The sequence below is a fragment of the Coregonus clupeaformis genome, chromosome 37, assembly GCF_020615455.1.
Source record: "Coregonus clupeaformis isolate EN_2021a chromosome 37, ASM2061545v1, whole genome shotgun sequence".
NCBI lineage: Eukaryota > Metazoa > Chordata > Actinopteri > Salmoniformes > Salmonidae > Coregonus > Coregonus clupeaformis.
In genome coordinates, this window is record NC_059228.1 from 34,014,959 (window position 1) to 34,030,405 (window position 15,447).

Genomic DNA, 15,447 nt, shown 5'->3' on the forward strand with positions numbered 1-15,447 from the left:
GACCGAGAGGTAGGGAGAGAGACAGAGAGAGAGGGGGCAGATAGATGGAGAGAGACCGAGAGGTAGGGAGAGAGACAGAGAGAGAGGGGGCAGATAAATGGAGAGAGACCGAGAGGTATGTAGAGAGACAGAGAGAGAGGGGGCAGATAAATGGAGAGAGACAGAGAGGTAGGGAGAGAGACAGAGAGAGAGTGAAACATCAGTCAGAGAGAGACAGAGAGAGAGGGGGCAGATAGATGGAGAGAGACAGAGAGGTAGGTAGAGAGATAGAAAGAGAAGGGGCAGATACAGTGGGGGGGAAAAGTATTTAGTCAGCCACCAATTGTGCAAGTTCTCCCACTTAAAAAGATGAGAGAGGCCTGTAATTTTCATCATAGGTACAAGTCAACTATGACAGACAAATTGAGAAGAAAAAAATCCAGAAAATCACATTGTAGGATTTTTTATGAATTTATTTGCAAATTATGGTGGAAAATAAGTATTTGGTCACCTACAAACAAGCAAGATTTCTGGCTCTCACAGACCTGTAACTTCTTCTTTAAGAGGCTCCTCTGTCCTCCACTCGTTACCTGTATTAATGGCACCTGTTTGAACTTGTTATCAGTATAAAAGACACCTGTCCACAAGCTCAAACAGTCACACTCCAAACTCCACTATGGCCAAGACCAAAGAGCTGTCAAAGGACACCAGAAACAAAATTGTAGACCTGCACCAGGCTGGGAAGACTGAATCTGCAATAGGTAAGCAGCTTGGTGTCACGCTCGTCTAACAGAGAAGACCAATGCGCAGCGTTGAATGCGAACATATTTTATTAGAAAACACACGATCAAAATAACAAACGAAAACGTGACGTCTCTGGTTACATAAACACGAACCAACACGGAACAATTACACACAACACCTAACTAACAACAAGGAAACTAAATAGGGTGCTAATTGAGACATAACACAAAACAGGTGTGACAAACAGACAAAACCAATCAAACAAGAAACATAGAGCGGTGGCAGCTAGTACTCCGGAGACGACGACCGCCGAAACCTGCCCGAACAAGGAGGAGGAGCAGCCTCGGCCGAAACCGTGACACTTGGTTTGAAGAAATCAACTGTGGGAGCAATTATTAGGAAATGGAAGACATACAAGACCACTGATAATCTCCCTCGATCTGGGGCTCCACGCAAGATCTCACCCCGTGGGGTCAAAATGATCACAAGAACGGTAAGCAAAAATCCCAGAACCACACGGGGGGACCTAGTGAATGACCTGCAGAGAGTTGGGACCAAAGTAACAAAGCCTACCATCAGTAACACACTACGCCGCCAGGGACTCAAATCCTGCAGTGCCAGACGTGTCCCCCTGCTTAAGCCAGTACATGTCCAGGCCCGTCTGAAGTTTGCTAGAGTGCATTTGGATGATCCAGAAGAGGATTGGGAGAATGTCATATGGTCAGATGACATTCTCATATGGTAAAAACTCAACTCGTCGTGTTTGGAGGACAAAGAATGCTGAGTTGCATCCAAAGAACACCATACCTACTGTGAAGCATGGGGGTGGAAACATCATGCTTTGGGGCTGTTTTTCTGCAAAGGGACCAGGACGACTGATCCGTGTAAAGGAAAGAATGAATGGGGACATGTATCGTGAGATTTTGAGTGAAAACCTCCTTCCATCAGCAAGGGCATTGAAGATGAAACGTGGCTGGGTCTTTCAGCATGACAATGATCCCAAACACACTGCCCGGGCAACGAAGGAGTGGCTTCGTAAGAAGCATTTCAAGGTCCTGGAGTGGCCTAGCCAGTCTCCAGATCTCAACCCCATAGAAAATCTTTGGAGGGAGTTGAAAGTCCGTGTTGCCCAGCGACAGCCCCAAAACATCACTGCTCTAGAGGAGATCTGCATGGAGGAATGGGCCAAAATACCAGTAACAGTATGTGAAAACCTTGTGAAGACTTACAGAAAACATTTGACCTGTGTCATTGCCAACAAAGGGTATATAACAAAGTATTGAGAAACTTTTGTTATTGACCAAATACTTATTTTCCACCATAATTTGCAAAAAAATCATTAAGAATCCTACAATGTGATTTTCTGGAGAAAAATAATCTCATTTTGTCTGTCATAGTTGATGTGTACCTATGATGAAAATTACAGGCCTCTCTCATCTTTTTAAGTGGGAGAACTTGCACAATTGGTGGCTGACTAGAGAGAGAGACAGAAAGAGAGTGAAACATCAGTCAGAGAGAGACAGAGAGAGAAACAGAAGAATGGAAGAGAGAGGAAGACTCCAAAGGTGTGTGTGTGTGTGTGTGTGTGTGTGTGTGTGTGTGAGACCAGGAGAAAAACACAGGTATGGGTGCTTGAACAACTGTTAATCTCATCACATCAATCAGTTACTGTGTTTTATCCTCCCCTCTGATCAATGAAGGGGTCAGTACTACAGAGAGAGAGAGAGATAGGGGAGAGGAAGAGGGAGGGAGGGAGGGAGGGTTGGAGGGAGAGGGGTTGTCCTCTTATCACTGAGGTATAATTAATCACACACCGAGAGAGAGAGAGAGAGAGAGATTAAACATCAGTGCCACAGGTAACTTCCACAAAGCTGTAAACGATCTGAGAGACAAGGCAAGAAGAGCCTTCTATGCCATCAAAAGGAACATAAAATTCAACATACCAATTAGGATCTGGCTAAAAATACTTGAATCAGTTATAGAACCCATTGCCCTTTATGGTTGTGAGGTCTGGGGTCCGCTCACCAACCAAGAATTCACAAAATGGGACAAACACCAAATTGAGACTCTGCATGCAGAATTCTGCAAACATATCCTCAGTGTACAACGTAAAACAACAAATAATGCATGCAGAGCAGAATTAGGTCGATTCCCGCTAATGATCAAAATCCAGAAAAGAGCCGTTAAATTCAAAAACCACCTAAATGGAAACAATTCCCAAACCTTCCATAACAAAGCCATCACCTACAGAGAGATTAACCGGAAGAAGAGTCCCCTAAGCAAGCTGGTCCTGGGGCTCTGTTCACAAACACAAACAGACCCCACAGAGCCCCAGGACAGCAATACAATTACATCCAACCAAATCATGAGAAAACAAAAACAGAATTACTTGACACATTGGAAAGAATGAACAGAGAAAACTAGAATACCTGACCACTGTGACTGACCAAAATTAAAGAAAGCTTTGACTATGTACAGACTCAGTGAGCATAGCCTTGCTATTGAGAAAGGCCGACGTAGGCAGACTTGGTTGTCAAGAGAAGACAGGCTATGTGCATACTGCCCACAAAATGAGGTGGAAACTGAGCTGCATTTCCTAACCTCCTGCGACACATACTTCCCTCAGATTACACAGACCCACAAAGAATTACAAAACTATTGGGTGAAATACCACAGTGTGCCATCTCAGCAGCAAGATGTGTGACCTGTTTCCACAAAAAAAGGGCAACCAGTGAAGAACAAACACCATTCTAAATACAACCCATATTTATGTTTATATATTTTCCCTTTTGTACTTTAACTATTTGCACATTGTTACAACGCTGTATATATACATAATGACATTTGAAATGTCTCTATTCTTCTGGAACTTTTGTGATGTAATGTTTACTGTTCATTTTTATTGTTTATTATCTACTTCACTTGCTTTGGTAATGAAAACATATGTTTCCCATGCCAATGAGGGAGGGAGGGAGGGAGGGAGGGAGAGAGAGAGAGAGAGAGAGAGAGAGAGAGAGAGAGAGAGAGAGAGAGAGAGAGAGGTTATAGTGAGTCTAGTACTTGATGTGTGTCTAGGTCAGCCTTGCTGCAGACCCTTGATGGCGATCCCTCTCTCTGTTTCACTCCCCCTCTCCCTCCCTCATCTCCCAATCCCCCTTCTCGCTTCCCCTCTCTCTCCCCCCTTCCAGGCCTTGCTCCAGGCCCATGACGTGGTGGCCCATGAGGTGTACAGTGATGAGGCTCTGAGGGTGACCCCCCCGCCCACCTCACCCTACCTGAACGGAGAATCCCCCGAGAGCACCAACGGAGACATGGACCTGGAGAATGTGACGAGAGTACGACTGGTTCAGTTCCAGAAGAACACTGATGAACCTATGGTACGACACACACATGAACATACATACACACACACACACACACATGAACATACATACACACACATGCACATACACAGATACATGTACACATGCACAGGTTATATGACATGATGCACACACACCGGTTCTGTACACACACTGCAATTGCAAGCATAAACACTGACTGTATTTATTATCACACATGGTCCACAAGCATAGTCATACACACTCTGTTCTTACAGACAGACAGACAGACAGACAGAGACAGACACTATCCACTAGCTTTTTCTCCTCATTCTTCCCTGTCTGTGTTAAAGCAGCCTGGCACCTCAGTCCTCTGACCCTAAGCTTGACCTCTGACACCTGACCTCTGTCCTCTCTCTCCAGGGCATCACGCTGAAGATGAATGATCTGAACCACTGTATCGTAGCCAGGATAATGCACGGAGGAATGATCCACAGACAAGGTAGCCAGCCATCTCTTTCTATTACACTAGCAGATATTGTCATTATTACTGGTCAACTGACTATTATACATTATTACTGGTCAACAGACTATTATACATTATTACTGGTCAACAGACTATTATACATTACTACTGGTCAACAGACATATTATCAGACTGTACAGAACGTATCCGTTGTCACCTCAGTATGTGCATGTAACAGGGGATATCTGGATATTGGCCCCAGTCTACCTCTCAAACACACACACACAAACACAAACACACACATACAAATACACTACAGGGCCAATGTGTCCCCCCACACACACACACACACACACCTTACACACACAGGTAGGAAACAAGCCACATCTGGGTCAAACACTCGCTGAGAACAAGGCCATAAACCACTCCAGACGGGAGTTAGGGGGAGTTTTCATTATCTGCTGTGTAGGGAAGATAGGAATGTGTCATCAAATACGACACCTTGGACACTGTCCACATATGACAGAGGGTTGGTTTGAAGTGAAGTGTCCCTGGAGCTGTTCCAGGTCATTTTTATGACAGTGTCTGTAGATTGTTCCAGGTCATCTTTATGACAGCGTCTGTAGATTATTCCAGGACATCTTTATGACAGCGTCTGTAGATTGTTCCAGGTCATCTTTATGACAGTGTCTGTAGATTGTTCCAGGTCATCTTTATGACAGTGTCTGTAGATTGTTCCAAGTCATCTTTATGACAGCGTCTGTAGATTGTTCCAGGTCATCTTTATGACAGTGTCTGTAGATTGTTCCAGGTCATCTTTATGACAGTGTCTGTAGATTGTTCCAGGTCATCTTTATGACAGTGTCTGTAGATTGTTCCAGGTCATCTTTATGACAGCGTCTGTAGATTATTCCAGGACATCTTTATGACAGCGTCTGTAGATTGTTCCAGGTCATCTTTATGACAGCGTCTGTAGATTGTTCCAGGTCATCTTTATGACAGTGTCTGTAGATTGTTCCAGGTCATCTTTATGACAGTGTCTGTAGATTGTTCCAGGTCATCTTTATGACAGTGTCTGTAGATTGTTCCAGGTCATCTTTATGACAGTGTCTGTAGATTGTTCCAGGTCATCTTTATGACAGTGTCTGTAGATTATTCCAGGTCATCTTTATGACAGTGTCTGTAGATTATTCCAGGTCATCTTTATGACAGTGTCTGTAGATTGTTCCAGGTCATCTTTATGACAGTGTCTGTAGATTATTCCAGGTCATCTTTATGACAGTGTCTGTAGATTATTCCAGGTAATCTTTATGACAGTGTCTGTAGATTATTCCAGGTCATCTTTATGACAGCGTCTGTAGATTGCTCCATCATATCAATGTGGCTCCTGAGAAGTCAAACACTTTTCCAGGCTTTGTGAGATCTGGAAGTTAAAGAAGTTAAATCCGCTTTGTGTTTTGTTTCCTTGCCACGACACTAACGAGTATCGCGATACTGGTATCGTCCCGGTCCTAATTGTGACTGTGTTGTAATGACTGTCTGTCCTGTGCTTTGTACTGTAGGAACGCTGCATGTAGGAGATGAGATCAGAGAGATCAACAGCATCAGTGTAGCCAACCAGACAGTAGAGCAACTACAGAGGATGCTGGTGAGTGGACATTGTGTGCGTGTGTGTGTGTGTGTACTTGTGTATTTAAATGCTGAGTATGTGTTTGTGTCTCCACAGAAAGAGATGCGAGGCAGCATCACCTTTAAGATAGTGCCAAGCTACCGGACACAAGGATCCTCCTGTGAGGTAATGCCCTTTCCCTCTCCCCCCTCCCTTCTCTCCTTGTGCCCCATCCTGTTGACATTGGGGATGTTTAAACTCCTGACCCTTTGACTAACCAACCGCTTGCCTGGTGGCTGAGTGTGTGTGTGTGTGTGTGTGTGTGTGTGTGTTGTGTGTGTGTGTGTGTGAATGTTTCTCTCGGGTAGGGTTCTGTGTGTTCTGCTGTGTTCTGCTCGGGGCTGGGTCAGACACGCTGCACACCAATTTCACAACCAAGATACCAGAATGCCCCGCACCCTACCCTGACCTCTGACCTCTGACCTCTGTAACCTGTAACTCTGTGATCTGGCACCGACCACACACACACACACACACACACACACACAGATCCCCACTCTTCTGGCCAGTCAGTCACATAGAGACCAGAATGTAGTTGTTCTATCTGATGATTAGTCTCGCAGATAACGTTCTAGCCTGACCTTGATGAGCCAGTCTTTGTGAGCCTACTGCCCCTCTGTGGTGAGATATAGATGTGCAGGGAAGACAGTAATTTTTACTTGTTTATCATGGAGTGTGAAATGTGTTTTTCTTTGTATTGGTGAACAAGTAGATAGTAAATAGAGTATTTGTAAACCCATCTCTCTGGCAGGGGTGTTGTAGTAGTTGTCAGCCCACCTCTCCTGAAATAGCAACGGTTTTTATGTTATGATGGCTTTGTCCCGTGTGTGTGTGTGTGTGTGTGTGTGTGTGTGTGTGTGTGTGTGTGTGTGTGTGTGTGTGTGTGTGTGTGTGTGTGTGTGTGTGTGTGTGTGTGTGTGTGTGTGTGTGTGTGTGTGTGTGTGTGTGTGTGTGTGTGTGTGTGTGTGTGTGTGTGTGTGTGTGTGTGTGTGTGTGTGTGTGTGTGTGTGTGTGTGTGCGTGTGTGTGCGTGTGTGTGTACGTGCGTGCGTGCGCCTATAAAGTAGGCATAGGAATGAAGTGTGTGTGTGTGCTCGTGCGTGCGTGTGTGTGCGTGCGTGGTGAGTGTGTGTCTGACCTGTGCGTTTTGTTACAGAGAGAGTCCCCCTCCAACTGCAGGCAATCCCCTGCCAATGGCACTGGCCACTCCAGTGTTAACAGTTTTATCTTGGTAAGGACCCCCACCCCAACCCCTGAACACCAAACCAAACACCAAAACTGCCCCCTTCTCCCCCAAGTCGACCAACACAGACCTTTGACTCTCTCTCCCAGTTGTTGTCTGTTATCATTATATATTTGTCCAGTTTGATGAAACCCCATCTCCCACATTAAGTTTTGAGATTGTTACACAGAATGCCACTCCTCACCCTCATGGCAGGCTGTTCAGAACAACCTTCAACCTTTAAATCTAGCCAAATTTCCGATATCTCCGTTTACAAATTGGTGTGCTGTAAAACGCTGCCATGTGCTGTAAAGCGCTGCCATGTGCTGTAAAAATGCTGTGCCTTTCTGCTGACAGACCTTTAGTACAAGGAAGAACTGGGAATCCTCACACACAAAGCTCAGGTCCTATGCAGCTCTGTTCCTATACAGCTCTGTTCCTATACAGCTCTGTTCCTATACAGCTCTGTTCCTATACAACTCTGTTCCTATACAGCTCTGTTCCTATACAGCTCTGTTCCTATACAGCTCTGTTCCTATACAGCTCTGTTCCTATACAGCTCTGTTCCTATGCAGCTCTGTTCCTATACAGCTCTGTTCCTATACAACTACCTCCAATATTATCCACTGATAGACTACATTCACTAAGGGTCCAGACAACAAGCCTACCTTTACGTACCTACCTACCTACCTACCTTTACGTACCTACCTACCTACCTACCTTTACGTACGCACTCCACCTACCTACCCACCCTACGTACCCTACCTACCTACCTGCACCTTACGCACCTACCTACCTGCACCTTTACGTACCCACCAACCTACCTACCCTCACCTTTACGTGACTGTACCACCCTACCCACGTACCTTTACGTACCCCTACCCCCTACCCACTGTACCTACCTACCTACCTACCCACCTACTGTACCCACCCACCTACCTCCACCCACCCTACCCACCTACCTACCTACTGTACCTACTGTACCCACCTACTACCTACTGTACCCACTGCACCCACCCACCTACCTACCCACTGTACCTACCTACCTACCTCACCTACTGCTACCCACCTACCTACCCACCCACTGCACGCCACCCAACCCACCTACCTACCTTACCCTACTGTACCTACCTACCCACCCACCCACCCACCCACCTACCCACCCACCCACTCACCCACACCACACCACCACCCACCCACTGCACCTCACCAACACCATCACAACACACCACCCACCCTACCCACCTACCTACCACCCACCCACCCACCCACCACTGTCCACCACCACCACCCACCTACCTACACCCCCTAGCTACCCAGCCACCCACCCACCCACCTAACCACCTCCCACTACCACACCTACCCACCGTACCACACCACTACCCCAATACCACCACCTACCTACCCTACCTACCTACCACCCCACCTACACTACCCACCCTTACCTCCACCTACCCTCTACCTACCCACCCACCTACCCACCTACCCACCCACCTACCCACCTACCTACCCACCTACCCACTACCAACCACCTACCTACCTAGTTACCAACCCTACCTACCTACCTACCTACCTACCCACCACCTACCTACCTACTAGCTGTACAGTTTGGTGCTGAAGCTGCTTACCGCTCTCTGCTGCACAACAGAGAAAGAGAGAGAGAGATTTGTCCTGCAGAAGCTCTGCTCTAACACACTAAAGCTCAACTCTGTCTGTATGGCTGTATGACTACCTCCAATTATCCACTGATAGACTACATTCACTAAGGGTCCAGACAAATAGCCACCTTTACGTACCTACCTACCTACCTACCTCACGTACCTACCTACTACCTCACCTACGTACCTACCTACCTGCCTACCCATTACCACCTACCTACCTACCTCACTCACCACCTACCCACCTAAAAAAGAAAACACCACCCACAAAAACCACAAACAAAAAAAAACAACTCCACCCACCTCCACCCACCCACTGTACCCACCCACCCACCCACCCATGACCCACTACCCACCCACATCACCCACCCACCCACCCACCCACCCACTGACACCACCCACCCACCCACCCACCACCCACCCACCCACCCACACCACCTACACCACCCACTGTACCCACCAAACTACCCACTCATCAACACCACACACCACTGCATACCTAACACCAAACACACCACTGCAACTCAACTACACCTACCACCCACCTACCAGCTAGCCACCACACCACCAAAACACCACATACCAAACCCAACCCACTGTAACACCACCCACCCACCTACTACCCACCTACCTACCTACCACCACCCACTACCACTCCTACCTACCTACCCCACCTACCTACCTACCTACCCACGACCTACCTAACACCCTACCTACCTACCTACCTACCTACCTAGTTACCTATACCTACCTACCTACCTACCTACCTACTAGCTGTACAGTTTGGTGCTGAAGCTGCTTTACCCGCTCTCTGCTGCACACACAGAGAAAGAGAGAGAGAGATTTGTCCTGCAGAAGCTCTGCTCTAACACACTAAAGCTCAACTCTGTCTGTATGGCTGTATGACTACCTCCAATATTATCCACTGATAGACTACATTCACTAAGGGTCCAGACAACAAGCCTACCTTTACGTACCTACCTACCTACCTACCTTTACGTACCTACCTACCTACCTACCTACCTTTACGTACGTACCTACCTACCTACCTACCTTTACGTACCTACCTACCTACCTTTACGTACCTACCAACCTACCTACGTACCTTTACGTACGTACCTACCTACCTACGTACCTTTACGTACCTACCTACCTACCTACCTATACCTACCTACCTACCTACCTACCTACCTACCTACCTACCTACCTACTGTACCTACCTACCTACCTACCTACTGTACCCACCACCCACCACCCACTTACCCTACCCACCTACCCACCTACCCACCACCCACCTACCTACCCACCTACCCACCTCCCTGCACCCACTGCACTCCACCACCCACCTACCCACCCACCCACTGTACCCACTGTACCTACCTACCCACCTACCCACCCACCTACTGTACCCACTGTACTCCAGCCTACCTACCCACCCTACCCACCCAGCCTACCCACCCACCTACCCACCAACCACCCACCCACCACCCACCTACCCACCCACCCACCCACTGCACCCACTACCCACCACCCACTGTACCCACCTACCTACCCACCTACCCACTGTACCACTGCACCTACCCACCACCTACCCACTACCACCCACCACCTACCCACCCACTGTACCTACTGCACCCACCTACCCACCTACCCACGTACCCACCCACCCACCCTACCCACCCACCACTGTACCTACCCACCCACCTACCTACCTACTGCACCCACCTACCTACCCACCCACCCACCAACACCCACCACCCACCCACCCACCTGCACCCACTGTACCCACCTACCTACCCACCCACCCACCCACTGACCTACCTCCCTACCCACCTACCTACCTACTGTACCACCTAACCACCCTCACCTACCTACCTACCTACCTACCTAACTACCTCTACCTACCTACCTACCTACCTACCTACCTACCTACCCTACCTACCTACCTACCTACCTACCTACCTACCTACTGTACCTACCTAACTACCTCTACCTACCTACCTACCTACCTACCTAGTTACCCTACCTACCTACCCTACCTACCTACCTACCTACCTACCTACTAGCTGTACAGTTTGGTGCTGAAGCTGCTTTACCCGCTCTCTGCTGCACACACAGAGAAAGAGAGAGAGAGATTTGTCCTGCAGAAGCTCTGCTCTAACACACTAAAGCTCAGCTCTGTCTGTATGGCTAACTGATAATCACTGTACCCTCTCTCTCTTTAAAGATTGGTGACAGGAGGGAACTTGTGTTTGATTGTCTTGTATTATGATGGTGTTGTTGTGGCAGTTCCCCTGCCTCTCTCTGGTGTAAACTCTCTGTCTCTGTCACTGCTGGCGTTTTCTCTACAGGATCTGCCGTCTACCATCCAACCCAAGGGTCGACAGGTGAATACCAGCGCTCTCTACCCTGTAAAACACACAACCTCAACTGTAACTCACAACCCCTCACAACTCCTCCATTCATTTCCCCTCATTCAATTTCTACACATATGTGTGTGTGTGTGTGCGTGCGTGCGTGCTTACGCATATGTGCACAGACACAGTGTGTTTGCGAGTATACATGCTTATCCCCCCACCTCACCGCCCTCCATTGACTAACTGCCAAGGTCAACCCATATGAGTAGACTCCATTCACTTACAATGTTGTTAATATACTGTGGCTACAGACTGATCTCCAAGCTGTTCCTCCATTTAGAGCAGGACAGTGTCTGCTAGACTTGATAGTGGATCATGTGTAGAGCTACAGTCAGACATGACCTCTCCCAAAGAGACACGACTGGATATTGACCTCAATCCAAGACACATTAGGCTCCAAATCTGCCCCAGCTGCTCACATATGTCTGCGCTAGAAAGACCACAGACTGAATTCAATCCAATGCTATTTGTGGAGTTAGCATTCAGATTGTTAAATATTCCAGCTGGCCCCATAACCCTGAGTTGAACTCCCCTGTGGTAGAGAAAATGGTCTGTTTGGAAAGACTGATACAGGGAACTAGACTTCAGAGTAGACTTTAAATATAAATATTAAAATATGGCTCTTTTCCCCTAAGTCAGTCTCGTATTCTATTCATATTCCCCTGGATATTATTTTACCTTCCAATTGAATGATCATAATATAGTCGCATGGAGGAGTGAGTTGTCCATCAGTCTGTCTGTCTATCAGTCTGTCTATCCATCAGTCTGTCTATCCATCAGTCTGTCTGTCCATAGTCCATTGTCCATGCTAAAAGATGGCTGAGCTCCAGACCTCCAGTGCTGTCCCCCACCCCGGCTCCTCTCTCTTCCCAGCTCCTCCATCGCCCTCCTCCTCACCCCCCTCATCATTGTCTTTGTGGAACCCAAACCAATAGAAACACCATCACTGACTGTCTGTGTAGACTCAAACACCCACCCTAAACCCAGACACCAGCGCAAACCAAATGAGTAACTTGACTTTAGCTTTAATCTAATAAACCTAAGCAAACCTTTAACCAAGGGATAGTGACATTGCGTACATCCAGTGTGTAGATGCCACCAGTAGAGGTCGCCCACAGTAGCACTTTCTCACTGAGACATGGCTGCAGTTACATCACTGAACTGCACAGTCGCACATTAAATGGCATTACACGTCAGTCTCTAATCAGAGGATGAATAGAATGTTCAATTTGTGAATTGAAAAATCCTCATCAACAGAAACGGGCAATTCACGAAATTAAGTGAATTTCAATTTATCCTCTGAATAAACTGAAATAAAGTGGAATTTATGTCCAACACTGAAAGTGACATCATCCATGTTAATCCTTCACCATCACTATAGTAGCGTTAATGCTTAACGTTCTCCATCTCCCCCGCGCTCCACTCACCATACTGTGTGTGTAGACACTACGTAGTCGTTTTACTGCATGATGTGTGTGTGGTGCTTTCACATCCTAGATGGTCGTACCCAGACCTCCAATCAAGGATAAAATGTCCGTCAAGGTAAGATATAGTGTTGCCTCCACAGTGTTACATCATAGAGATAAAACGGCCGACATCCTAGGAAATGTTTTATCTCTATGGCTAAACCATAGTTATATTTATATATATATATATATATATATATATATATATATATATATATATATATATATATATATATATATATATATACAGTGGGGAAAAAAGTATTTAGTCAGCCACCAATTGTGCAAGTTCTCCCACTTCAAAAGATGAAAGAGGCCTGTAATTTTCATCATAGGTACACGTCAACTATGACAGACAAATTGAGGAAAGAAATTCCAGAAAATCACATTGTAGGATTTTTTAATGAATTTATTTGCAAATTATGGTGGAAAATAAGTATTTGGTCACCTACAAACAAGCAAGATTTCTGGCTCTCACAGACCTGTAACTTCTTCTTTAAGAGGCTCCTCTGTCCTCCACTCGTTACCTGTATTAATGGCACCTGTTTGAACTTGTTATCCGTATAAAAGACACCTGTCCACAACCTCAAACAGTCACACTCCAAACTCCACTATGGCCAAGACCAAAGAGCTGTCAAAGGACACCAGAAACAAAATTGTAGACCTGCACCAGGCTGGGAAGACTGAATCTGCAATAGATAAGCAGCTTGGTTTGAAGAAATCAACTGTAGGAGCAATTATTAGGAAATGGAAGACATACAAGACCACTGATAATCTCCCTCGATCTGGGGCTCCACGCAAGAGCTCACCCCGTGGGGTCAAAATGATCACAAGAACGGTGAGCAAAAATCCCAGAACCACATGGGGGGACCTAGTGAATGACCTGCAGAGAGCTGGGACCAAAGTAACAAAGCCTACCATCAGTAACACACTACGCCGCCAGGGACTCAAATCCTGCAGTCCCCCTGCTTAAGCCAGTACATGTCCAGTCACGTCTGAAGTTTGCTAGACTGCCTTTGGATGATCCAGAAGAGGATTGGGAGAATGTCATATGGTCAGATGAAACCAAAATATAACTTTTTGGTAAAAACTCAACTCGTCGTGTTTGGAGGACAAAGAATGCTGAGTTGCATCCAAAGAACACCATACCTACTGTGAAGCATGGGGGTGGAAACATCATGCTTTGGGGGCTGTTTTTCTGCATAGGGACCAGGACGACTGATCCGTGTAAAGGAAAGAATGAATGGGGCCATGTATCGTGAGATTTTGAGTGAAAACCTCCTTCCATCAGCAAGGGCATTGAAGATGAAACGTGGCTGGGTCTTTCAGCATGACAATGATCCCAAACACACCGCCCCGGGCAACAAAGGAGTGGCTTCGTCAGAAGCATTTCAAGGTCCTGGAGTGGCCTAGCCAGTCTCCAGATCTCAACCCCATAGAAAATCTTTGGAGGGAGTTGAAAGTCTGTGTTGCCCAGCGACAGCCCCAAAACATCACTGCTCTAGAGGAGATCTGCATGGAGGAATGGGCCAAAATACCAGCAACAGTGTGTGAAAACCTTGTGAAGACTTACAGAAAACGTTTGACCTGTGTCATTGCCAACAAAGGGTATATAACAAAGTATTGAGAAACTTTTGTTATTGACCAAATACTTATTTTCCACCATAATTTGCAAATAAATTCATAAAAAATCCTACAATGTGATGTTCTGGATTTTTTTTCCTCATTTTGTCTGTCATAGTTGACGTGTACCTATGATGAAAATTACAGGCCTCTCTCATCTTTTTAAGTGGGAGAACTTGCACAATTGGTGGCTGACTAAATACTTTTTTTCCCCACTGTATATATATTTAACCAAAATAACATCCCATACAGTAGAATCTAACTTAGTCTAAGAAGACTAAAACCACAATAAATAACCACATCCTTTGGATTATTGTAACTAGTCAAGTCAAACTTTATTCAGAGTGCATTATCACAAGGTCTCAATACACTTCTCAGATATATTTAATGAAAATCAACATAAAGTCCTCTTCTGTGTACTACCTCTGAAGAGAGATGCTAATTTATACCACAACTTTTGTATTCCCCTATGAGGTACTACCAGGCAGCCACATACACACAGCCCATAGGGAAAGGTCTCCAACCTGGCAACACATTGGTCTGTACAGCCACACGCCACTCCCCCCTCTCCAGGTCTCCAACCTGGCAACTGGACTGAGAGGCTCATTTATAGCACACAGCTATTTCTTTGAGTGTCCCCCGTGAGGTAGAATTACCCATAGGGAAAGGTCTCCGATCTGGCAACCCATTGGTCTGTACAGCCACACGCCACTCCTCCCTCTCCGGGTCTCCAACCTGGCAACTGGGCATCACAGGAAATATTGCACATCCCATCTCCTCAACACAACCGCTCTCTTTCTCTCTCTGTCTCTCTCTCTCTGTCTCTCTCTCCGTCCTCCCTTTCTTTCCCTCTCCCTCCCTCGCTCTCTCTCCCTCCCTCTTTC

The 15,447-nt window shown here is 46.5% G+C and overlaps 1 protein-coding gene across 20 annotated transcripts in view; it reads left to right on the top strand.

Annotated features, from left to right (window-relative positions):
- LOC121536583 (peripheral plasma membrane protein CASK-like) overlaps positions 1-15,447 on the top strand; it is a 218,932-nt gene that overhangs the window by 190,629 nt on the left and 12,856 nt on the right. For 10 of the 20 annotated variants that reach the window (XM_045211626.1, XM_045211628.1, XM_045211627.1 and 7 more), the window contains 7 exons: positions 3,912-4,100; positions 4,467-4,545; positions 6,072-6,157; positions 6,236-6,304; positions 7,334-7,408; positions 11,409-11,444; positions 12,972-13,016. In XM_045211626.1, the coding sequence (XP_045067561.1) occupies positions 3,912-4,100; positions 4,467-4,545; positions 6,072-6,157; positions 6,236-6,304; positions 7,334-7,408; positions 11,409-11,444; positions 12,972-13,016 (579 nt within the window). The remainder of the gene's footprint in view (positions 1-3,911; positions 4,101-4,466; positions 4,546-6,071; positions 6,158-6,235; positions 6,305-7,333; positions 7,409-11,408; positions 11,445-12,971; positions 13,017-15,447) is intronic. The other 10 variants (XM_045211629.1, XM_045211631.1, XM_041843973.2 and 7 more) reach the window with 3 other exon arrangements.